Source organism: Xenopus laevis, chromosome 8L (assembly GCF_017654675.1).
Source record: "Xenopus laevis strain J_2021 chromosome 8L, Xenopus_laevis_v10.1, whole genome shotgun sequence".
NCBI lineage: Eukaryota > Metazoa > Chordata > Amphibia > Anura > Pipidae > Xenopus > Xenopus laevis.
The window spans coordinates 34,540,775-34,566,993 of NC_054385.1; the positions used below are offsets into that span (position 1 = coordinate 34,540,775).

At 40.6% G+C, this 26,219-nt stretch overlaps 2 protein-coding genes and 1 long non-coding RNA gene across 4 annotated transcripts in view; 1 reads left to right on the forward strand and 2 right to left on the reverse strand.

Moving 5' to 3' along the window:
• Positions 1 to 12,592, forward strand: part of LOC108698318 — a 16,464-nt gene extending 3,872 nt beyond the window's left edge. For both annotated transcript variants that reach the window (XR_005963332.1, XR_001932617.2), the window contains exons 3-4: positions 1,003 to 1,124; positions 10,168 to 12,592. This is a non-coding gene — a long non-coding RNA (uncharacterized LOC108698318). The remainder of the gene's footprint in view (positions 1 to 1,002; positions 1,125 to 10,167) is intronic.
• Positions 12,593 to 17,384: 4,792 nt separating this feature from the next.
• Positions 17,385 to 21,954, reverse strand: LOC108698319 (protein kinase C delta type-like). Its single transcript, XM_041572670.1, has 7 exons — positions 21,705 to 21,954; positions 21,351 to 21,442; positions 19,960 to 20,022; positions 19,634 to 19,772; positions 18,173 to 18,355; positions 17,735 to 17,863; positions 17,385 to 17,526 (listed from the first exon to the last, which is right to left on the reverse strand). The coding sequence occupies exons 1-7, from the start codon at positions 21,849 to 21,851 to the stop codon at positions 17,401 to 17,403; spliced, it is 879 nt and encodes a 292-aa protein (XP_041428604.1). The 5' UTR covers positions 21,852 to 21,954; the 3' UTR covers positions 17,385 to 17,400.
• A 99-nt stretch (positions 21,955 to 22,053) lies between these two features.
• On the reverse strand, positions 22,054 to 25,097 carry LOC121397010 (regulator of nonsense transcripts 2-like). Its single transcript, XM_041572671.1, has 2 exons — positions 24,744 to 25,097; positions 22,054 to 22,248 (listed from the first exon to the last, which is right to left on the reverse strand). Exons 1-2 carry the CDS (start codon positions 24,985 to 24,987, stop codon positions 22,115 to 22,117), a joined length of 378 nt encoding a protein of 125 aa, XP_041428605.1. The 5' UTR covers positions 24,988 to 25,097; the 3' UTR covers positions 22,054 to 22,114.
• Between the last annotated feature and the right edge of the window lie 1,122 nt (positions 25,098 to 26,219).

Below are 26,219 nucleotides of genomic sequence, written 5' to 3' on the forward strand. Positions count from 1 at the left end.
TTTCTGCAGACACAAGTGAAATCAGTGAAGTGAAATAATTTCTGCAGATAGTTAAATCATTTCTGCAGACAGTGAAATCATTTCTGCAGACAATAAAATCATTTTTGTAGCCTTCAGACAGTGAAATAATTTCTGCAGACAATAAAATAATTTTTGGAGCCTGCAGATAGTGAAATAATTTCTGCAGACAATAAAATAATTTTTGGAGCCTTCAGACAGTGAAATAATTTCTGGAGACAGTTAAATAATTTCTGGAGACAGTTAAATAATTTCTGCAGACCGTGAAATAATTTTTGTTTAGTTAATTATGCTAATGTAATGTGCCATTGCCTAAGCTTGAAGCCGCTAGCGTATTTACATGGTGGTCGGCTTTTTTTAAAAAAACATGTCACGTACTGCGCCGAAATATAGCCCTACCCTAGAAGGGGGCCCTGTGGAAAGTGTAGCCTAGGGGCCTCACATGTCCTTAATCCGCCACTGGGGGCCTGGACACGGACCCTGGACCCAGACCTTGTGAATTTTGGTAAATAAAAAACCCATGGGCCCCTACCACTAATGGACAGTCAGTGCCATACACATATATAATGAGCTACTTGCTAAATCAGGGTTAATTAAATCTGTGAGTGCTTCTCTGTTTTGCCCAGTTGCATACACTCAGTAAAGGGTCCCCCTGTTCTGTCTGGGATGTATGGGAAATTGGCAGCCATTATTATTAAACAGTAGGTATTTAGGAGAGCGCTTTTCCACAGCCATTTAGGAAAAAGTCATGTTGTTTTGTTAGTGTTACAGACATGCATGGAGCTCCCCTAGTGTGACATTGTCACCAGCCACTGAAGATTCCTCCCAGTCTAGTCTGACCTGTTCTGAGGAAACTTATCACAACCAAGTGAGACTTCATAACAAGCAGACCAGCTCAACTAGATTATCCTTGCTCCTGCTATTGCTATCTTTACCAATTCTGAATTTCTCCATATTAACCTTTCGTTATCTGCACCCCTACAGCTGGCTTTGCAATGGCGTGCGACGGCTTCTGGTCTTCCTGCTGTCTGTGCCTCCAGAGCATCTACAGCTGTCACTGTAGGAAAAATAGAAGAGGCAAGCTTAAAGGCACCAAGGGAACCAAGGTAAGTCATTAGGTGATACCCAGCTTTATCTTTCTTACCTGCTAATTTATTTGCTGTGGTTTACAACAAGTATGTTTCCAGTTAGTTCTGAGATTTTTGACCCACTGCATCATGATTTTTAAAAACATATATTTAATATTCTACAATATACTACATACGGAATGTTTAGATTGCAGTGATTTGAATGTTTAGGAAGATAAGACAATATTGTGTTGTAAAATATGAGCTGCTCTAGTTGCTTAAAGGAAAACCATACCCCCAAAATGAATAGTAAAGCAACAGATAGTTGATATGAAATATGACATATTAAAGAATCTTATCAAACTGGTACAGGTATGGGATCCTTATCCGGAAACCCATTATTCAGAAAGTTCCGAATTACGGAAAGGACGTCTCCCATAGACTCAATTATAATCAAATAATCCAATGTTTTTTTTTTTTAAATGATTTTCTTTTTATTTATAATAATAAAACAGTACTTTGTACTTGATCCAAACAAAGATATATTTAATCCTTATTGGAAGCAAAACCAGCCTATTTGGTTTATTTAATGTTTAAATGATTTTCTAGTAGACTTAAGGTGTGAAGATCCAAATTACGGAAAGACCCATTATCCGGAAGGCCCCAGGTCCCGAGCATTCTGAATAGTAGGTCCCATACCTGTATATATGCAGGGTTTTACATATGAGCTGTTTTATGTAATACATTTTTATAGAGACCTACATTGTTCTGGGGGTATAGTTTTCCTTTAAAGGAGACATATTATGGAAAAAACAAGAATGTACCAGTGCATTAATCTCTTTTTAGATATAGAAGGAATGTGCTTTAAAAAGTTGTGTTTCTGGTTTCTTTATTGAATATTTCTGCAAAAACCCTACTAGCCCCGCCCATCTGTTCCACTTCCTTGCTTCCTCGTTTCCCAGGCTGTGCAAGGCTCAGCACACTGCACTGTATGATAGGAACCAATCAGCAGCTAGGCTGACCTGGTAGGGAACTGAAGTCTGTCTTTGCTCTTTCACTGCAGGGCTGTGATTTGCTGTCCCCCTCCTACTGTGCTTCTGGCAGGGACTGTTAGGAACCACCCACCCCTCATTTGAAACACATACAGGGACCAGTAAACATCTATAGGGAGCTCCAGTAAAGAATTAATTTTAAGACAATATTAATTTACTCCCAAAAGTAAAACCAACACCATATAGTATACATTATTGCCTACAAAATGAGTGGGGTTTAATTTATCCTATATTCCATAAAAGTATTCGCCTGATTCTTTTACATACCTTGCTGATCAAGGTAACAATAGGTGACTTTTAATGGACATTAATATTTTGAAGCGTCCTGTTTTAGTGTCACTATTTAGACACCGCTCCAGAACCACTGGAGAAACAATGCATTTTAATGCTTCTTTTTGCATACGCTAAAAATAATTTAGGGGAAAATAAAGGGAATTTCTTATTCTAGTGTTTGCAGTCATCATTTAGCACATTTTTGGAGTGTGTGATTTTATACTTGAGATGACTTTGCTTTGTGATTTTATTTTTAGTGGTGTAATTCTTGAAGACTAAAAATAAACATTTTAAAATTGAAAAAACTGGATTGTGCTATTAAATGAAACAAGTGGGTGGTACAACCCCAGCACTGTGCTACACTATGCAACAGGTTTGCATGTTCTCCCTTTGTCTCTGCATGGGTTTCCTATGAATTCTTTGGTTTTCTCTCACACTCCTGAAACTATTGAGAGGTGAGCTACCCCTTTAAACTTGCTATAAAAAATACAGGTATGGGACCTGTTATCCAGAATACTCGGGACCTGTGGGTTTCCGGATAATGAATCTTTCTGTAACTTGAATCTTCATACCTTTAGTCTACTAGAAAACCATGTAAACATTAAATAAACCTAATAGGATGGTTTTGCGTCCAATAAGGATTAATTATATCTTAGTTGGAATCAAGTAAAAGGAACTGTTTGATTATTACAGAGAAAAAGGAAATTCTTTTTTAACATTTGTATTACAGTATTTGGATAAAACGGGGAGATGGCCTTTCCATAATTCGGAGTTTCTGGATAACGAATCCCATACCTGTACAGGACCCATCTGTTTAACCTGTGGAATATGAGATGTATATTAAAATTACTTTATTTCAATGTATTAAAAACTGTGACTGATAAACATAATTTGAGTTATCAGGAAATTATCTATATTTATAATTTTCCCACCTTAGAATTTTAGGGGACTATTACTGACAGGCATATATTTTCTGTGCTGTGATACATATCCCACAGAGTGCAAAATCTTTCAGATCATAGAGAAAAGTTGTAAAAAGCTTTCAGAATACATGGGAAAAGCTTTCATGAATGTTTACATAAAATAAAAAAAACACATGTTTTTTGCTAGAAAAATAAAATGATAAATCTGCCCTTAAATCTTGAATTTTATGGGGTGTCTGTATGTGTGGCTCTGCCATTCAGAGTAACATGAACATGACCATGTGCAGTCGTAGCAGCAGTAGTTTCAGAATCCATCCCTTTCATTTTTTCAAGGTGACTCCTAATCAACTCTGAGAAGTTTCCGATCTGATACGTTTCTATTGCCTGTTTTGGCTCTGTTCCACCTGGTGCTGATACAGCCTGAATATTCTCCGCAACACAATGGGCAAAACATATTTGTGTGCATTTTTGGGCACAATTCAGCTGTATAGGCAATTTCTCCACCAGTTTAGAAAATTCCAGGGGGTATATTTATCAAAGAGTGAAGTTAGAGATGGCCGCATTGTCTACTGTTACCATCTCTAACTTCACTCTTTGAGGGACAGTCCCTCATTTGCAAGGGAAAGTCCCGTTTTTGTCTTCACTGAACAGCCAGAAAACCCCCCCCCCAAAGTTTCTAACTTAATTGGCTTTTGACAGAGAGCCCAGAACAGCCACAACAGAATATAAGATACATTTGTAACAATTCAAATGTATCTAGATAAGCAATCTAGATAAGCAAACAAGTAATTGTAACAATATAAGATAACAGGTCCCTTGGGAAAAGTTAGACTCACAGCTTAAAGGGCAATTCAACTTTATTAGCAAAACTAATAACTGAAAGAAAAAAAAACCACAGAAATATGTTCAAACTTTTATAACCTGCTAAATTTTGTAAAATGGACATGGTAATTAGGGGTGTGGCTACAAAAATGGCCGTGGTCAAAAAATTTCCGTCACGCTACATGCGGCAACTTCTTTTGTCCCTCTTGTTATTCCCAAAATGTTGGGAGGTATGCTCATTTACGACCACAAGTGCAGCTCCCTGAAATCAACTCCATTAAGTACATGTATTGATGCTATTCATTAAAGATACTTGTACCCAAACACAGATTTAGCCGTCCCAGTCTGATGGAAGTGTAAGCGAGGGTGGGACTAGGGATATGCAGAAGAGGCAATGGTTGGGTCGCTGCTGGGCACGTACCCCCCACGGCAGGTAGTCACCGCACGCTCCTGCCTCCCATGTGATGCCATTGTGCAGGGGCGAGCTTATCCACGCACACACGCGATGGGGGAGGGGGCGGCTGGCTTTACTGCAAAGCTCAAATTATGAGATTCTTAAAAAAAATGTATTGGATTAGTAAAAGTAAGAAAACATTTATTTGGACATTAAAGGGATCCTGTCATTGGAAAACATGTTTTTTTCAAAACGCATCAGTTAATAGTGCTACTCCAGCAGAATTCTACACTGAAATCCATTTCTCAAAAGAGCAAACATATTTTTTTATATTCAATTTTGAAATCTGACATGGGGCTAGACATTTTGTCAATTTCCCAGCTGCCCCTAGTCATGTGACTTGTGCCTGCACTTTAGGAGAGAAATGCTTTCTGGCAGCTGCTGTTTTTCCTTCTCAATGTAACTGAATGTGTCTCAGTGAGACATGGGTTTTTACTATTAAGTGTTGTTCTTTGATCTACCAGGTAGCTGTTATCTTGTGTTAGGGAGCTGCTATCTGGTTACCTTCCCATTGTTCTTTTGTTTGGCTGCTGGGGGAAAAAGGGAGGGGGCTGATATCACTCCAACTTGCAGTACAGCAGTACAGAGTGATTGAAGTTTATCAGTGCACATGACTTGGGACAGCTGGGAAATTGACAATATGTCTAGCCCCATGTCAGATTTCAAAATTGAAAATAAAAAAATCTGTTTGCTCTTTTGAGAAATGGATTTCAGTGCAGAATTCTGCAGAAAAACCTATAAATACGGGACTATGGCCAGATCAAGCACATTTATTTTTCAGTGTTGATTAAATCTGTGGGAAATATTTTTCTTTTACCTTAAATCCACAAACTCCAGCTCATCTGGAGTGTTTAACCCTTTAACTGCCAAGCATGTGCGGCGTACGTGCTGGCGGTTCAGGGCTCAGGCTGTCAAGAACGTACACTGTACGTTCTCCTGCAGCTGAGCCCTTCTCTCTGCTTTGGCGGCTTTTGCCACCTCTGCAGAGAGTCAGGAGGGTAGACAGCCCCCTGGGCAACGTGGCTGGGGGGCTGTCAAGTCGGATCTGCGACGCGATTTTCACAGATCCGAATTCAAAGTAGCAGAAGCGCAATGGAAGCGCTGCTGCTACTTCTTACCTGCAGCACGTTGCACACCCGCCCACTCACTACCTGCTGCGCAGTAACTCTGCTGACACGCTGCCTTGGAGTCCACCTTCGGTTCCAGCCAGGCCCGGACTGGCAATCTGTGGGTTCTGGCAAATGCCAGAGGGGCTGCTGTTTGGTTCAATAGAAAGTTACCATATAGTGGGCTGGTAGGGGGCTGTTTGGGCCTCTGTGTACTTGGAATGGCAGGGCCTATTTTGACTCCCAGTCCAGGCCTGGTTTCAGCGATCCTCCTGCTACAAAAACGGTAAGTCCACGTTTTTTTACATACTTACCTGCACTTACACATACCTACCGTACATTTATACACTTACACACACATTTTAGTAAAGATTGGAATTTTTTATTTTTTTATTTTAGCACACTTGGTCCCTTTTGTACACTTATTTACACTTATTTACATGTATTTGCACACTCAGACAACTTTTAGAAGTGCACAAATATGTATACACAAAAACTCACAAACCGGTGTTTTGTTTTTTTTTTTGTTTTTTTTTTACTTATTCATTGTACCGTTTGTTTTGCCCAAAAACATGTTATTTTGACAGCGTGACTATTGGATAATCGATTTCGGCCACTAATTACGCTGTCGGATCAATTATTTTGTTATTTCATTGATTTACGCTATTTTTGTGGTTTTATTGCAATTTTATCCCTGCATTATTGTTCCTTATGAATCTTTAGTATTGTTTTGCTGTTTGGTGCTTTGGGATAGAAAGATTTATTTTACTTAGTTTGATTCGCCAGAATATATGCTTTCCAAAAATATATAGTTTTCTGGGGGTCTTACGGCACATAACGCACAGTTGGGGCTCTCTTTTCTGCAGCTTTGTTGGCTAGCGTGAAAAGTCATATGCACGTTTTTCATTTGGGGTCCGTACACGCCACATACTTTGGTAAATCTATGCATATTGGGCATCAAACTATTCAGTAGACCTCTGACGTCCATATTTAGGGTGATTTTTCTTCATACGTAAAACATTGTGTGCGATAAATGCGGCAAACTGCAACAATTTTAGGCGATTTTCAGAAATGTTGTAAAAACCTCTACGTTTATAAAATCTTTGCAGTTTGGTCGTTTGGTGTAGAAAGACGTCTTTATCTTTCTTGGATTTGTCAGAATGTGTACTTTCCAAAAATATATGGTTTTGGGGGGTCTTTGCTGTTAAGAGGGTCTTGAGGCACATAATATGAAGTGAAGGGTCTATGTTCACAGAAGGCGAATCGGCAGAGGAGAAAAATCATATGCACTATTTTCATTTGGGGTCCGCACATGCCAGCTGTCTTGGGATATCAATGCATATTGGGCATCAAACTGTTCAGTAGACCCTTGGCATCAGTATTTATGGTGTTTTACAATTGTATGTAAGAAATTGGGTGAGATAAATGCGGCCAATTGCAATATTTTTAGGCAATTTTCAGAAATGTAAAAACTGTTGCTTTTATCGCCAAATTTCGGAAAGGCTTGCGACTTGGTTTTTTGGAGTACAAAGACATGCATACCCAATTTGGATTTGCAGGAATGTGTACTTTCCGAAAATATATGGTTTTCTGGGGTGAATGTACATTTTTCTACGTTTGCTCCCTGCCAAAACTATGTATATGTGTTGATTTTGCAGTACCTGAAATGACAGACCATAGGGGAGTCTTCCTTTTGGGGCTCCTATATGTCACGTGCTTGGGTACACCTATACATATTGAGCATCAAACTGTTCAGAGGACCATAGGCTTTAATATTTGGGGTGATTTCCATTGATACCTAAAAGTATGTGGGGTAATACGATGCTGCAGTGTAGAAATTTTGAAGTAATTTTTGGAAATGTCACCAAAATCACCAAAGTTAGGAATGGTTTGCGGCTTGGTACTTTGTAGTACAAAGACATGCATACCCAATTTAGATTAGTGGGAATGTGTTCTTTCCAAAAATATATGGTTTTCTGGGGTGAACGTACTTTTTTTCTACTTTTGCCCCCCCTCAAAATGATGTAAATGTGTTGATTTTGCAGTACCTGAAATGACAGACCATATGGGGGTCTTACTTTTGGGGCCCCTATATGCCACGTGCTTGGGTACACCTATATATATTGGGTATCAAACTGTTCAGAGGACCCTAGGCTTTCATATTTGGGGTGATTCCTAAAAGTATGTGGGTAATACGATGCTGCAGGGTAGAAATTTTGAAGTGATTTTTGGAAATGTCCCCAAAATCATCAAATTTAGGAATGGTTTGCGGCTTGGTACTTTGGAGTAGAAAGACATGCATACCCAATTTGGATTCAGAGGAATTTGTACTTTCCGAAAATATATGGTTTTCTAAGATGAACATACTTTTTTCTACCTTTGCCGCCCCCCAAAACTATGTAAATGTGTTGATTTTGCAGTATCTGAAATGAGAGACCAAATAGGGGTCTTCTTTTTTGGGCCCCTATATGCCACGTGCTTGGGTACACCTATACATATTGGGAATCAAACTGTTCAGTGGACCCTAGGCTTTTCATATTTGGGGTGTTTTACATTGATGCCTAATGATGTGTGGGAGATATGATGCTATAGAGTGTGAGCTTTTAGGTCATTTTTCAAAAAATTCACCAATTTCTATAAAACATTATAACTTTAGGAAACAATTGCAACTTGGTAGTTTGGATATATTTACCCATTTTTGATTCACCAGACTCTGTTCTTTCTAATAATGGGTATTTTTCTAGGGTAAACCTACTGTTAGCGGAATGTTTGGCCTTGAAATCAGAAGTATGCCGTTTGGGGAGCGGTGCTTTGGAAATTTGGTAGTGTACTGCTTGTAGATTTTGAGCTATACAAGTGAGAAATCTCCATAAAACTATATATATTTGGTATTGCCGCGTTCAGGAGACATAGACCTTTCTAAATCGGCTGTGTTCTCGTACATAAAATAAATGATGTTTCTGATATATGTGATTGTTCTTTGTGAAACATGATTTTTTTAAATTTTATTAGACACTTAGAAGCCTATATTTTTTTTTTTTACAGAAGTAGAATTACACCAAAATTCTTGCATATTGTGAAAGTTCAGATTGTCCTGAAAAAAACAATATATTGTTTTCCTGGCTAAACTAAAAGACCACCCCAGGAAAGGCCCTTAAAGTGAAAGAGTGCAAAATATCTAAAAACTGCTTGGCAGTAGATGTTCGCATCTAGGACAAAACGGATGGCAGGGAAAGGGTTAAAGAAGTTTCAGGGAGCTAAGGCAAAAGCTTTCACAGAGCTAAGGCAGGAGAAATCACATTGCTACTATGTGAAAAGATTTTTGTTTCCATGTGAAAATCACGAATACTTATCTGTCATTCAGTCAGCATATGGGTCAGTACACATATTAACACTCCATTTACAAACAGAAAAGGATACAGATATATTGCATGGCTGGCTTTATTTAATTGTTTAAACAGGATAAATGCAAAACGAGAGAAGAACAGTTTAAGGAGGTAAAGCAATATGTAAAGTATTTAAATGCTGCAAGAAAGAATGGAGACTAATAGGTAGCGGAGGTGTGTAAGAAAATAAAATTGAAAGAAAAGCAGAGCATAGGACAAAAATATATAAAAGAACCATCTCTCCCTACTATACCTGCTATCCCACAGTCACATTCCCTTCCCAGAGACATTTATCCACTGCTACTATAGGCACCATCTCTCCCTACTATACCTGCTATCCCACAGTCACTCTCCCTTCCCAGAGACTATTATTCCACTGTTACTATAGGCACCATCTCTCCCTACTATACCTGCTATCCCACAGTCACACTCCCTTCCCAGAGACTATTATTCCACTGTTACTATAGGCACCATCTCTCCCTACTATACATGCTGTCCCACAGTCACTCCCTTCGCAGAAACTATTATCCAACTGTTACTATAGGCACCATCTCTACCCTACTATACCTGCTATCCCACAATTTCTTTGAATCTGGGGGCCCTGCCAAAGTTGCCCCAACTGGTTGGTAATGCCAGCCCTGAAGTACTGAGAGTCTGCATACTACTTTGGCTGCAGGCTGAGTTATATAGGGAACTCTGAGTATCACTCATGTATTATAAGGGATAATGTACCCTCTACTGTAAATGATAAGGATATAAGAAATCGCTGAGGGGTTGTTCTTTGACCATATCAAAGTCTTAACCCATTATATATATATATATATATATATATATATATATATATATATATATATATATATATATATATATATATATATATATATATATATATATATGCATAAGTAAAAGACTAGCACGCATTTATGTGTGGCAGGGCTGCTTTTTACTCCCAGTCTGGCCCTGCTCACTCCTCAGGGTGCGCATATTCAGCCCTGTGCCCTGAATATAGTTACTTGGTTTTGCCATTTATTTTAGCCAATAGGCATATTCAGTTTTTTAATTGCAGCAATCAAATTCGAGCTACAGCTGACGGCTGAGGAGGGAGAAGCTGGAACCCGGGACGGATGGCTGAGGATTGAGGAGCGAGGACCCATGTCAGATGGCTGAGGAGCGAGGACCCAGGTCGGATGGCTGACGTAGGAGGAGTGAGGAGCGAGGATCCAGGTCGGATGGCCGAGGAGGGAGGAGCAGGACCTGAAGGAGGAGCGAGGTGTGACGTCTGCTTTGAGGAGGGGTGAGTGGAAAAGTAGGCAACGTTGCTTTCCTCTAGCATAGGAGATTGCACACAGGAGATGGATTTCCCCTGACGATGTCCTAATATGCGTTCCCCTAAGTTTGCTCATAGTCTGTACAAAGAGATCCCATAAAACTATGGCAGCATAGGTATTCCCCTGTACTAAGCACAATTCAGCAGGAACAGTCCCTAAGTTTGTTTATTGCCTGTACAAAGACATTCCATAAATGAATACCAGCATTTCCCTGTACCATAGAGCAGGAAGGTCTGAGGGTAGTTCTTTAAAGAATGTATCAATAGTTTACTATGAAAATGTATACCTGGTGGAGTATGCAGTGCCACATGAAAATAAAACTGAGTAACAAATGAAATGTATTAATTTTGTATATATAATCCTTGTATTTTACACTAGTAACCAAAATTTGCACAAATTCTTTTTTTAGCGCACATAGCCTAATATTGTCTCCCAGGTACCCAGGCTACCTCCAACCCAACTGGCAGCAGTCACTTGGACTGAGGGAAATGCAGACACTATTTGCCCACCAACCCTAGAACCCTGTGGCAGACCGCAAAATTCCATCTAAGGGGCCCCGCCAAAATGGTTCAAATTCGGCCCCGCAGTTATTAAGACCAGCCCTGCAGGCAGGTATTCGAACCTCCCGGACTCCAGGAATTTGGCTGATAGAAATTGGTGTCTGGTTGCTGTCAGGGCTGCTCTGCAAATTCCCCCTCTTCTCCCCTGAACTGATAAGTGCAGCAGTACAATGGTAAGCCTTTTTTATTACTTGTACTGCCTGCTGGCACTAAACCCCCCCAACTCTTCCCTTAACTCATTTCTTACACACATTGACTATTAAATCTTCCTTGCCTTCTGTGAATCTGTCACTGCTATGATTTCTGGGGGTATTTATATATGATATGACACCCTCTATGACTTCTGAGGGTATTTATACATGATATGGCCTCTGTGCCACAGTGCTACGGGTTCTGGGGGTATTTATACATGTAAACCCTGATTTAGTCCTGATTTTCATCCTGAGTTAGTGGGGACGTGGCATTAAAATTTCTTGGTTCCTGTGGCTTTCTAATGTGAACTTGGCTACACAAGCCACACATACCAACCCTTCACATTTTTGTTCCTTATTCAAGCACTGTAGAGACCAATTTCTATTTTGTGACCCACAGACAATGTAACAGTCGGCCAACATAGCACCACACTTTTTCCACCTGTTGTTTGTTCCTTCCAAGACTCAGGGTTGTGTGCAATGGGCTCAGCAGAGTGAGGGCTCTCTCCTTTTGCTCAGTCGTCCTTGCCATTACACACACACACTGAATCTCTAGGCCGCTTGGCATCTCTCCCTGAGTCTGGGGATTCTCAGGATCCTACAAGGAAAATAGGCCGGGCTTAGAATACCTTACATTGCTTTTTCAGTTCAAGTGCAACTTTGCAGTGAAAGCTATTTACACAGTTTCAGATTTATACCAGGTAGAGCCAACCTTTGCTTGGTAAGAGTAGAGCAAATGTAAGGCTCTTTCGGTATTCTGAAAAGTGGGTAATAAGGCATATTATATACATCTGTTTTGATTCTAGTATGGGCTGCAGGGTTGAATCAGGGAGCTGTGTAGAATTATTTAGGACTGTGTTTTGGAGTGGCTGTTTACAAATAAAGTTTTGTCTGTACATAAACAGTAAGAGATGATCTGAGTAGGTATAATGCACTTTATAAATATCGAACAACAGTTTGAAGGATCCAAACTGGGCAGAGGAATTTTGCACACAAGCTAAGGGATATTATCTGCACTATGAGCCTCTCACAGTCCCACCACACCATTACCCCGGGGTCTAAAAGTTAGTGGAGGACACAGACCGGTGGACAGAGGAGCGTGAGGATAAACAAGGAACTGGTATGATTATTAGCTACTCAGATACACTGCTGCTGCGCTTACTTCAGCAAACATTATCTCTGGCATTATGACCAGGTTTGCTGACCCCTTTCTACAAACAGTTGCACCTGGGCAGGTGATTCTGCTGCCTACTCCTAGTTCCGGCCCGGGAAGGGGCTGAGGTAGTGCAGAGGTTGGGGGGTCATTATATGTGAATATTCAATGAAATGTATTTTTTATGGAAGATGTATGAGAGACGTATAACAAAACTGTTTTAGAATAGTATAAAAAAGAGTGTAGGGTCTCACCTCTTCTGGTGGACATTGAGCTGAACTCGGTGGTGTTTAACCCCAACATGTTTAGTTCCAGTGAGAAGCTGAGCAGTGACTCCTACAGCAGCCTGGCACTTCTGCCCTCAGGACAAGGAGGTTCCTTTCACTCAGGGTAGGCTGTCTCTGGTGACATTAACAATCCCGTCCCGCCAGAGAAATTAGTGTTCATCCAGGACTGAACTCCCTCACATTCCCTCAGTCTGTATTCCTTCCTTCATTTCTCCATGTAACTACATTTTTGGCATTATTCCTCTGTCCCTCTCACGTGGGAGGTTTAGAAACTAGTACAAAGTGCAAGTGCTCTGCATTTAGTAGCTCACAGCTCTGTGCACACACTAATCAGCAGACACACACACACATTAATGCACTCACACATACTGTATTAATTGATATCATTGCAGGCAGTTGCTCATGGGAACAAAAATGTACAACTAATATTTCACTTGGGCTGTTGTTGTACAGCCGTACGGGTTATACATTATACCACGTGTGCTGTGCAATTGGACTCAAGTTGCACTTTGCTGGGCCTCAGTTACATACAATACAATCTCTCTATTCAACCATACAGCTACATAGGCAGATCACTGACTAGTTTGGGTACCAACACTAGTAGACAAATGGGCAATACAAACCCTGACCCAGTCTTTATTCTGCTGGCCAAACAATTGGATTTCCCAGAGGGGCTCTTAATCTATTTGACTGATGATCATATAGTGTACACATAAATAAGCCATTATATTTTATATTACAAAGAACGGGCAATGTGAACAAAAATGGAGGAAAAAAGTTTACAATATGTTGCTCTAATGAAAGCATCTGCTACAAATCCATAAATATTTACTTAGTTTCAGTTTTGGTCACATTTTCCCATATTGTTGCCATACTTATGTTATGTTCCTCTATGTCCTGTAGTGTCTCACACCGTGAGTGTGTGTTAGACATCAGTAGTGTCAGATACTCATTAGAAACCATTTAGGGGTTGGTGTTTTCACTTACAGCTGCTCCCGGTCCCCACATTTTTCTGCAAATCAATCCAAATTGGTCTCACCACACATTGAGAAAATGGTTTATTAACACCTTAACCTCTTTGTTCTCTAGAAGGGGTCGCTGACACAGACTTTCAGGGGGTCACATGACAAAGCTTGTATGTTTGTAATCTCTTCTACCTTCTAGAGAGGCTTGAATGGGTCCTTGTACTGTCACTTTTTACTGCTGCACCATAATGGCATATCATTAAGCAAAATAATTATCTAAGTAACGTTATCTGCTCAGATAACCAAGAATTATTTGTTTTATGCTATAACAGTGCGCATGCTGCTAGATGCAAGCCTGTATAGCAACAGTGGTATATTAATGGCATATTTTCAACATCTTGGCCATTATATCGGGGAGGAATAGGAATAGGCTTATAGGGCCCCCTTACTTGTGATTGAGGGGGCTCAACCAAATATTCAACGTTTCAGGGGGGAACACCCCCCCATCATCAGGATGAAGGAATGGTGTTCCCCCCTGAAACGTTAAATGTTTGGTGGCTAAATAAAAGGGGATACTCCCCGACTGCATTAACTTGAGTGTGTGTGGATCAGTCTCTATACGTGTACAGAGTTTGGAAGGACATATTGGTGTTTAGCAAGGTTGTACACTAAATGGCAGTGTGTTGGGGGTTTCCTTAATTTAGAAGGATCTTTGTTTTTTTGTAGATAACAAGTTGTCTAATTCCAGGCAGTGTCATTCTGTGGCCACTAAAGCAAATAAAGTTCTGCCTTGTATGAAAAAAGGCATCAACTCTAGGGATGAAAATGCCTCTTTACAGGTCCCTGGTAAGGCCTCACCTGAGTATGTAGTGCAGTGTTGGGCTCCAGTCTTTAGGAGGATATAAATAAGCTGGAGGGAATGCAGAGATGTGCAACTTAACTGGGATGGAAGACTTAAAGTTTGAGGGTAGACTGTCAAGGTTGTTTTCTCTGGAGTATAATACCAGATATTTGCAGAGGAAAGCTTATTAGAAATGTATAGGCCCTTAACTGAGCAGTTACTCATAATACTCATAAAGTATGTACATCCTCACTTAGGGGCTACTGACTCCTGTACCATTTATTATATGAATCTGCCACCTAGTGGGGCATCAGGGAATGTCAGAGCAGGTTGCAGTGTTTAAGTCTGTAGCAGATCTATCACACTGTCTGTGACTGGGGTTCAAAATAGGCCCAGGCATATCAAGTACACTTAGGCCCAAACAGCCCCCAAACAGCAGCCCCTCTGGCATTTACCAGTTCAGGCCTGCCTCCATATATTCCAGGAATGTGACATTAATAAACACCTTTATAACTCACGTAACTGCACCCATTCCTATCTGCCATAATGTATAATACCCTTAGCTTTTCTATACACAAGCTCAGGTGTGAGCAAAATACAGGTTTAAATACATTTTAGATGTTATAGCGGAGGGTAAACTGGTGCCTTTTCCAAAACTGAGACAATGGTTTTCCCTCCCAAATGTTTTTAAGGTACCTTCAGTTACCACATGCAGTAATTCACTAAATAGCCCTTCCTCCAATCTCTGAATTGCCCCAAATCTATCATACTGAATCTGACAGCTTTCCAACCATCGCCTCTCCCACAACTCTCCAAGTCCCCCCTTGTTACAAGACCTAGCTTATGAAAGTATAACCCTTTGGTATCAACACTAAACCTGGAGGGTATAGGAATACCTTATGGTGTATTAGTAAGGCAACAAGACACAGTGTTTAACTTGTTAGGGGTTTTAACTTTATTGTAAAATTAAGCATTTTAAACAATGTATAATGACTACTGCAATCTGTTTCTTGTGCTGCTTGACATGTTCATCTTTCTCGTCTGGAAGACTTTTCACTGGCTTTTTCTTTTGTCTGGAACTCTCTGCCTCCAGTTGTCTCTCTCCTTCCTTCCAGACGCTCCCTAAAGATCCACCTGCTTAGGGAAGCTTATTCAATGTATCTTAATATGTCAGTCATATTATAGATCACAAATTTGTTTCTAAAATTCCTATGTGTCATTGTATCCTAACTCTTTAGTTTGTAAACTCTTGCAAATAGGGCCCTCTAATCCTATTGTATTCTGTAAACCATTGTTTGTTATTTACTATTTGTTCCCTGTTAGTTATCTAATGTAAAGCACTGCATAACTTGTTGGCGCTATGTAAATAAATGATAATGATATAATGCTGTGTAATAATGCTTGTTTTACTGAATTAATGAATTTTTTTAAAAATTGACAGGAGGTGGAATACGTTTGCTAAGTAGGGACAGAGTGTTGTGCTTTGAGGCAGTTCCTGGGGAAGACTTGGTTTAATGGGGAGGCCTTGCTGGGTGAATTTGAGTCCTAATTTGGCAGGTGCATAACAATAGGGGTGTCTGAATGGAATTGCTGGTAATTCTGAGAGATTGTACAATTTATATTTATTTTTTTACATTTCTTTCTATTTTTATTTATACTTTCCTTTAGATTTAAAGCTGGGGAAGCTGAATATCTAGGCTCTTTTAGGGAAATGACCTAAACCTGGTTTATTGACTCTCTTTCCTTGAGTCAGGGGTTCTATATCAGATTAGGCTCTATATCAGATTGCTGACATGACCACTTTATGTCATCACTGGGGGACCTAGAAGCTGACCTTGCTGTTGCAAAGCTTTAAAATATAATGGAGGTACAGAGAGAACTGTGCAGAGGGGAGTCTATTGATGAAGCCATATGTATAGTCAATTAACCATATAGTCACTGGCACAGCAACTCAAAATGGGAGCTAGTATCCATGAAGTTTAGAAATATCTGTAAATGAATAATAATATGGACAATTTTCATTTTATTTATGCCTATCAACCTTATTAACTATTAATCTTTGCTTTATGAACTGCAAGTGTTTAATCTAAAATAGATATTATTTTATTTAGATCTTTAGTGTCAGTAGCAGCGCTTGTTGGAACCAGAATTTATAGATCAATGACATCTGATTTTGGGCTTCATGATGTGCATGGCTCATACTCATCTCACTCTACATGTTTTTGTTACATGGATACACTTTTAATGCTATTATTATGAGGTCCAAAGTTTTTAGGAAACATGTCTGCGCGCAAATGATTGTGATGGATAATTGGGATGTGGTTTAACCCAGGAAAAGTTTGTTATAAATATTAGGGTGGTTAAATATAATATCACCATTCATTGCTGTCTCTTACCTTATCTTCTTTTTAATTACCTGTTAAGGGAGAAAAACATCCTAGCCTAACTCTAACATACACTCTACATACCTACTGAATAAAACCAAGTAATAATAAATTACGTACCCCCCAATACCCAATTCATAAAATGTATTACATATATATACTTCTATATACCTACTGAATTAAATCAACTAATAATAAATTACATCCCCCAAATACCCAATTCATAAAATCTATTATATATATACTTCTACATACCTACTGAATTAAATCAACTAATAATAAATTACATCCCCCAAATACCCAATTCATAAAATGTATTCTATATATATATATATATATATACTTCTACATACCTACTGAATTAAATTAAGTAATAATAAATTAAGTCCCCACAATACCCAATAAAATGTAAAATATATATACTAATCCTGATCTATATAATGGATCGGTCACCTCCTTGGAAGTCAGCAGAAAAGACTTAGGTGTTAATTCTAGGCATTTGCAGCAGATGATGATGATGGTTGGTTTCTACGCAGCAGCGGAACTGGGGCAGATGACTGTAGTTGAAGGCCTTGGATGTCACATGGCACTTACTCCTGGAGGCTGGGATCCAGGAAGGAGAAATCCTCTAGGACTCTGTTACCACCATTCCTGATCTTATTCCTTGAAAAAAATGGAGAGTCTCCATCGGAGTCACAGAAGTCCTCAACTGATCGCTACAAAAAGAAAATGTTTTATAATGTTTTCTACATAACAAAGATTTACCTCCCAATTTCTAGAAATTATTAAATCTGTTCCCTGATATCAGGGATGAGGTTATGGTACTGGTTTGGTGAAAACCCATTCTGGCTCCGGTGTTTGAGTGCGTCTCGTACTAACAGTAAAGCAGCAGTTCCCTGTTGCTTGGATCAGTCACATACTCACCACTGCTAGCTGGAAAGGTGGTTGTACTTGGCGATTTTCCAGTTGCACCCAGTCAATATGATGGAAGAAAGGGTGCTTCCTGATGTTCCCGGTTGTGCCAAGGCGAAGATGCTGGTCTTTCTTCAATAGCTTAAATAATAAAATATTTACATCATACAGAGATAAGTACATTTATACACATAAAAAGACTCTAACATCATCTATGTGCCATATTCCAGCCTGTTGTTTTTCCTTTGGGCCACACACACAGGTGGCATTTAGACATTCCCATTTCCACTGAGGCCACATCATTTACTGCACTGACCCCACTCACTTAGGCTTACATTATGGAATTTAAGAATACATATATTTTAGAATGCACAAGAATGAGTTCTAAAAAAATAACTTTAAGCTAAATGTCTCTTCATATTATTTCACAGTATCATTGCTTATACTCACTGCTTGCAGAAAATCCACCAGTTCTTTACTGAGCCATCTGGGATAAAAGGGCTCATCCTTGAGTGCTGACAGTTGTTTCCCATCTGTGGTAGAAAATGGGAATGTGGAGGTGGCCATTTGGTAGATGATGATACCCAAAGACCACCAATCTGCTGCTGCGCCGTACTCCTCTCCTTGGATCACCTTCAAAAGAAGGAACAGATTATTTAACAAGAAAATAGCTTTATGAAATGCAGAGTTATAAGAATCATCCTGATCTACAAAGAGTGGTGGTAAATGGAACATTTTCTAATTGGACCAGTGTTGTTAGTGGAGTACCACAGGGCTCTGTACTAGGTCCCTTGCTTTTCAACTTGTTTATTAATGACCTGGAGGTGGGCATTGCAAGTACTGTTTCTATTTTTGCAGATGATACTAAATTGTGCAGAACTATAGGTTCCATGCAGGATGCTGCCACTTTGCAGAGTGATTTGTCTAAGTTGGAAACCTGGGCAGCAAACTGGAAAATGAGGTTCAATGTTGATAAATGCAAGGTTATGTACTTTGGCAAAAATAATACAAATGCAAGTTATACACTAAATGGCAGTGTGTTGGGAGTTTCCTTAATTGAGAAGGATCTAGGGGTTTTTGTAGATAACAAGTTGTCTAATTCTGGGCAGTGTCATTCTGTGGCTACTAAAGCAAATAAAGTTCTGTCTTGCATAAAAAGGGCATTAACTCAAGGGATGAAAACATAATTATGCCTCTTTATAGGTCCCTGGTGAGGCCTCATCTGGAGTATGCAGTGCAGTTTTGGACTCCAGTCCTTAAGAGGAATATAAATGAGCTGGAGAGAGTGCAGAGATGTGCAACTAAACTGGTTAGAGGTGTGAAAGACTTAAATAAAGAGGTTAGTCTGTCAAGGTTGGGGTTGTTTTCTCTGGAAAAAAGGTGCTTGCGAGGGGACATGATTACACTTTACAAGTACATTAGAGGACATTATAGACAAATAGCAGGGGACCTTTTTACCCATAAAGTGGATCACCATACCAGAGGCCACCCCTTCAGACTAGAAGAAAAGAACTTTCATTTGAAGCAACGTAGTGGGTTCTTCACAGTCAGGACAGTGAGGTTGTGGAATGCACTGCCGGGTGATGTTGTGATGGCTGATTCAGTTAATGCCTTTAAGAATGGCTTGGATGATTTTTTGGACAGACAGAATACAAAGGCTATTGTGATACTAAGCTCTATAGTTAGTATAGGTATGGGTATATAGAATTTGTGTGAAAGTATGGAGGGGTGTGTGTATCGATGCTGGGTTTTCATTTGGAGGGGTTGGACTTGATGGACTTTGTCTTTTTTCAACTCGATTTAACTATGTAACTATGATATATTCATACCCCTAACTGCTTGTAGTTTGTAGGCACCGCCCTATATACCCATTGCTGTTACTGTGCTGAACTACAGAATTTAGTTTCTCACCTCTGGTGCCATATATCTGAATGTTCCAACCAGGCCTGTGGTGGTGGTGTTCCCGACCATGTTGTCCATTGCCAGACCAAAGTCAGCTATTTTTATGTGGCTTTCTCCGTCTAGCAGGATGTTAGCTGGTTTCAGGTCACTGCAAGAATAAAATTAGACACAGGTTGAGTAGGTATTAGGAAAATGAAAGGGAGATGTGAACATATAGAAAATGGGGTGGTAAAGAGCACAATTGCATAAAGTGCTCAGATTTGCCTTGAACTATTGAGGTCATTAATTATAAATAAAAACACTGTAGATCAATCAGAGACAAGCATTTTACTTACAGATGGATGATCCCGTTGGAATGAAGGAACTGCAGGCCGCAAATCATCTCTGCTGCGTAGAACCTTATTAAAGGAGAAGGAAAGACAAAATTACAAAACTAACCCAAAATGTTGGCAATTACCCCCTGTCCTGAATTAGTTTTCCACTCTGTGCCTTTTAAAAGTTCTGCCCACGTTCCAAACTTATCTATAGTTCAATAACTTAGCGGGCGCCATGTTCTTAAGACTATACGTTGCTTCCCCATTCAACTGAGATCCCCACTAACTTCCCCATGCTTGAAAAATCGTTGGTTAATCACATATAAATGCAATACTGATTACAGACCTCAGTCAGACAAAACACGCAGCCTTTCCTCCCCCTTCTTCCCCTGTTCGCAACACACTATCTTGTATGCGTAGCGTCAGAGCTTCTTTTACCATAGCAACGCAATGCTGTTCTAAACCCACGCTCCGCTTATAAGATAGTGCTGGGAACAGAGGAGAAAGGGGGAGGAAAGGCTGCGTGTTTTGTCTGACTGAGGTCTGTAATCAGTTTTGCATTTATATGTGATTAACCAATGATTTTTCAAGCATTCCTAATCTACATCCCATCTGTAGTTTTGCGACCTACATCTTACTAAAGTTACTAAAGAAGCTGCTTCCTTTGCGCTTAACCCGAGCTGCACATCGTCTTAAACACCAATAGAATGCACAGAACGCGAGAGAGGCGTATCAATTATGATGCATGTCATTGCTGCTGAGGGGAAATCCTCTTTTTACAAACTTGCGCAATAGGCAAAAATCGCCTAACGCGGCTTACGGCTGCCCGAGGCAGTGGGGAGGAAGCAGTGAGCTATTTTGGTGACGTCAGCCAAATCCTGGACTAGCTATCATCACGCAGCATATTTCCTACAGAATGCCAGCAGGAAGACAGGAATAAGTCAGTCCTGTAAGCAGGCCCGGACTGGCAATCTGCGGGTTCTGGCAAATGCCAGAGGGGCTGCTATAAGGTCCCATAGAAAGTCAGTATTTAGTGGGCTGTTTGGGCCTCTGTATACCTGAAATGCCAGGGCCTATTTTAATTCTCAGTCCAGCCCTGCCTGTAAATCATACAAAAGGAAGCCTTTCTAATAAGAGTTTTTTTTTGGTTTTTTTTTTTACTTTTGTTCTCCTTTAAAGGGGAAAAAACAAAAAGCATTCTTTTAGTGACTATATATATTATTTATTATGATTCTTTTACTATAAGGATACTGAATCATCACAGGCATAAACAGAAGACTGTGTGGCCCAGAGCAAGTTTTGGGTCTGCTGCTACTCTATGCTTCTCCTGTTAATTAAGCCTTTCCAAGCCTTAATGAAAATTCTGTCGTCTGTTACTCCCTATTCTCCTTTACAAGTGATATTTTACTTACGCGATGGTGTCTTCCTTCAGGTGTCCTGCCTTCCTCATCGCAGCCATAAGTGTACCCCCTCTGATGTACTCCAGGATGATATAGGCATGGTTCTGGTCAGGGAGGCAAACAATGAGAGTGAAACACATGAATTGATAGAAAACAACTGAACAACATAATGTAGGTAGCACCCAATTAGATTTGTGCCGTGAAACGCCAAGAATGGGGCGTCTGGTACAGAGTACAAAATGCAGAAGCACTAAAAGACCCTTGAACACATTATAGTATATGAATCTCCAAGGGTTTCAATTTAGCAGCCCATGGCACTCCTGCAGTTGGGTGTACCTTTGGTACATGAGGGTTATTAAATGTTACCTTTGATTGAAAGGCCCCATAGGCGTGACATAGGAAAGGGCTGCCCTTAGCAACCTTAAGCACGCGGACTTCCATCTCAGTCTCTGGTGTCTTCTCTGAGACCTTCATGGCTACGCGTTTTTTCCTGCTGGTCCAAGTAGCCATCATGACCTAAGAAAGGCAGAGGGGAGAGTAAATATTACATGGTCTCTTGATGGGACATTTCCAGAGACAACCTAGAGCTTTGTAGTACAGTATAACTGATCTATATGAATTTATTTTATGAGATAAAAGTTTAACATTTTTTTTTATAGTTATATTTCCAGTTATCAACTTGGCTGAGGGGCTCTAAAGGGGCTGCCACCTTAGGCTGCCACCTTAGGCATTGGCCCTATGGTCCCTATGCAGAAACAAAGGTCCTGAGAATTCCACTAAGGAAACCCATTACTTGCCTTGGCAAAGGCCCCTCGTCCAATCTCAGAGTGGAATCTGAAGCAGTCGATGTTAATTGAGGCAGGTCTTGTGGCTGGAACACAGGGTCTCTTCTTTCTGCTGCTTCCTTCTCCTGTTGGGAAGAAATCACATTAATAACTATCACTGCAAATACAGTGTCTCTTATAGGGGAAATAAACCCTGAGAAGCATTAGGCTTTTAGTCTTTATATATTCTATAAAATTGAATTAAATTATACTGTATTGGCAATTATCTTCAACATCTCATTTATATAAGGCAGTTTGTCATGAAGTTTGGGGGAAAATAAGACCCTCTCCGAACTTACAAAGGGAATATGTCAGTACTATACAAGGCAATAGGAATAGTTGATAAAGGAGCTAAAATAGGGGAGCTGGCTATCTCTGACACAGGGATTGCTAATGAGGTACCCAGACTTTTCTTAATATGATGTGACAGTATGATCTGGTCTTCAGCCAGTGTATCCCTTATCATTGATATAGAGACCCTTCCCTGAGCTGGAAATAATGATCTCTCGTTATCCAATCACAGTGAGATTTCTAGAGCTATTGGGAGTATCCAGCAGCCCATTTTTCTGTCAAAAAGTCAGCGGGGTTAATTGGTTAGAAAAATTGAAAAGAAATAATTACACATTGCACCTGTAGATCCTTATTACCTGCTCCAATATTTTTCCTGACCAGTAACTAGTGCTCCCCCCACACACAGGACAATTTCAATGGTTTATCCCAACTGACATATGCACTAGAGTCTGCAGCCTTGTTTCTCAACCCTGATGTGACTGGACTACAACTCCCAGCATGCTTCATCATACAGCCAATGGTTAAAGCATTATGGAAGTTATACAATATGTAGGGACTAAAGGTTAAGAAACAAGTCTCTAAATAATGGACACGGGCTAAGGTATCAACAGAACTGGCAGATAAAAAGCCTTTGTTCATGGGCACAAAGTATATACATTACACAGAAAGCAATCAATGGAAGCTTTTATCAGTACAGTCTCATATCCTATTCTTTTTTAGTTGTTTTTATTGAAGTTGTAAGCATACACATTTAAACGTGTAGCAGTAGAACAATGACTGCAAAAGTCAATACATTGGCAAACATAAGAGAAAAAGTATTCAAAGGACCAAAACAGCAGATTATTGCAACAAAACATGACCTGTTATTTATCTATCACTCTCTGTCTGATTCAGGGGTGTCCAAATCCATTTTTTATTGGCAGCAGGTAATGACGAGCTGCTGTCGCCCCTGCCTATTAGGAGAATCGCGCAGTAGCCGGTAGAGAGCAGCTAGTGAGGAAGCCGACTCCCCTCCCTCTGAGGAAGCAGTGAGCCTGGCTGCGTCCACCTCCCAAAACAGCCTTCCCTGACTTGGGTCCTCCCACATGGGCGTCCACACATAGGGACGTGCCTTCAGTGAGAGGAAGGAGGAGTCGCTGGGTCCTCCCTCCTTAGCCCCTCCCTTCTCAGCCCTTGTCACTTAGTCTTCCCTCCTCAGCCCTTCCCCTCTTAACCCTCTGTGCTCAAGGCTGACATGACACTCCTGCCATGGACACAAGGGGAAGCTGTGAGTCCAGTGCAGGGGACATAGGATCTGTCAGTACAAAGTGGATCAGAGGGAGAGAAACAAATATGGCGCTGTGTGAGGGCAGAGAGAGAGAGTGAATGCCAGTACTTTAGGGCAGGGAGTGTGTGACTCTTCCCTACAGAGTTATACAAATATACATGTGACAATATCATTTATACACGCGCTGCATTATAGTCAGACGCAGAGTTTCTCTTGACTATGACAAAAAACTCAATCTCCCTCCACTCACTGCCGCAATCCCTGTGTTCATAAGCCCCTCCTTATTACTATTTCTATTGCTCCAGAGTCTGTGGGCTGATCCCAAACATCGTTTCATCATTGGGACAGGACGGAGGTGCTTTCCCCAGAGGCGGGGCTGAAATCTGCAGCGCGGATCTTGGATCAGTGAGTAAAATAAGGAGGCAAGTCTGCATACTTCTGCTGTCAGGTACAGGCAATGAGGTGTGGGGCTAGCGAGTGGCAGTTCCTTAGAGGTTCTGCAGCAGCAGTGACATTAGATTACTGGGCTGGGGGTTAATTATTTCTTCCTGCCCCCCCCCCATCTGACTCTTTCCACCTTTCAAATGGGGATCACTAACCCCATCTAAAAAACAAATGTTCTGGAAGGCTACAAATTATTGTTATTGCTACTTTTAATGACTCATTTAGGGCCTAAATCACTAGTTAGCTACCTCGAAAGGGATATCGGTGTCAAGCTGAATGGTCGGCCCCCACACATTTTCACCTCACCAGATCTGGCCCTCGTTGCAAAAAGTTTGGACACCCCTGGTCTGATTGAAACTAAAAATGAATCCAAATATTTTAAAACTGTGGAAAGATTATTAATTAACATTGAGAAATCATTTATACCCCAGTACTATATATTCATTTTTGGATTCTTTTTGTCTTTATCTTGTATGCTATCTAGGTACTGTATATATCCAAAGCACAGGGGAACAGATTTTAGCTTTAATTTTCAATTTGGTAGTAGACTGAACAAAACGGATTGCTGATTCTCCTTACCTGTGCTGCTCTCTGGGCTCCTAGATCTTTTCTGCTGAAACTTCTTCTTTTCTTCCTGCTCTTTGATCTCCTTCCTGCTCTCTTCTCCCATGTTTTTATTCTTTTCAAAGCTCTTCTCAGATTTTTTAGCTTTTTTGCTCATCCTTCTCTCATCTGATTTTTCCTTATCATCCTCACGACTCCTTTTCATTTTCCTCCAAGCTCCTGATCCTCGATCATTTTTTTGGAAGCACTTAGGCTTCATTTTGGCTTTTCTGCCCTCCTCTAGTCCTGCTTCTCTCTACTAGTCCTCCTTAACTCCTCTCTTCCTCCTTATCTCCTCTAGTGCTCCTTAACACCTCTTTTTCTCCTTCTCTCCTCTAGTCCTCCTTAACACCTCTCTTCCTCCTTCTCTCCTCTAGTCCTCCTTAAATCCTCTATTCCTCCTTCTCACCTCTAGTCCTCCTTCTCTCCTCTCTTCCTCTTTCTCTCCTCTAGTCCTTCTTAAGTCCTCTCTTCCTCCTTCTCTCCTCTTTCAGATCCAAATTCTCCTCCAACACTCACTAAACTCTCCTCTAGTCGGTTTTGCTCCTCCACTATCTCTAGTCTGTCGCAAACTGCTCTGGTGCCTGTAACTGTCACTGTGTGTCAGTTAAACTTGACAGTTGAACACAAGACTAATGCAAAACTTTACTATTTGCATTAAATTCCAAGGTTCTCTCCTTCTCTCCTCTAGTCCTCCTCCTCTCCACTAGTCCTCCTTAACTCCTCTTTTCCTCCGTCTCACCTCTAGTCCTCCTTAATTCCTCTCTTCCTCTTTCTCTTCACTAGTCCTCCACTCCTCTTTTCTTCCTTCTCTCCTCTAGTCCTCCTCACCTGTAGTCCTTCTTAACTCCTCTCTTTTTCCTTCTCTCCTCTATTCCCTCGTCTCTCCTCTATTCCTTCTTGACCCCTCTCTTCCTCCTTCTCTCCTCTAGCCTTCCTTCTCTCCTCGCTTCTCTCCTCTAGTCCTCCTTCTCTCCACTAGTCCTCCTTAACTCCTCTTTTCCTCTGTCTCACCTCTAGTCCTCCTTAATTCCTCTCTTTCTCTTCACTAGTCCTCCACTCCTCTCTTCTTCCTTCTCCCCTCTATTCCTCCTCACCTGTAATCCTTCTTAACTCCTCTCTTCCTCCTTCTCTCCTCTATTTCTTCTCTCCTATAGTCCTTCTTAACCCCTCTCTTCCTCCTTCTCTCCTCTAGTCCTCCTTAACTCCTCTCTTCCTCCTTCTCTCCTCTAGTCCTCCTTCTCTCCACTTTCAGATGCAAAACTCTCCCCCAACACTCACTAAACTCACCTCTTGTCACTTTTTGCTCCTTCACTATCTCTAGTCTGTCGCTAGCTGCTCCCCTCTCTCCAACCAACTGTTGACTGGTCCACTATCCCTTTGCTCTGCTTCCTGTAACTGTCAATGTTGTGTGGCAGTTAAACAGTTGAACACAAGACTAATGCAAACTTT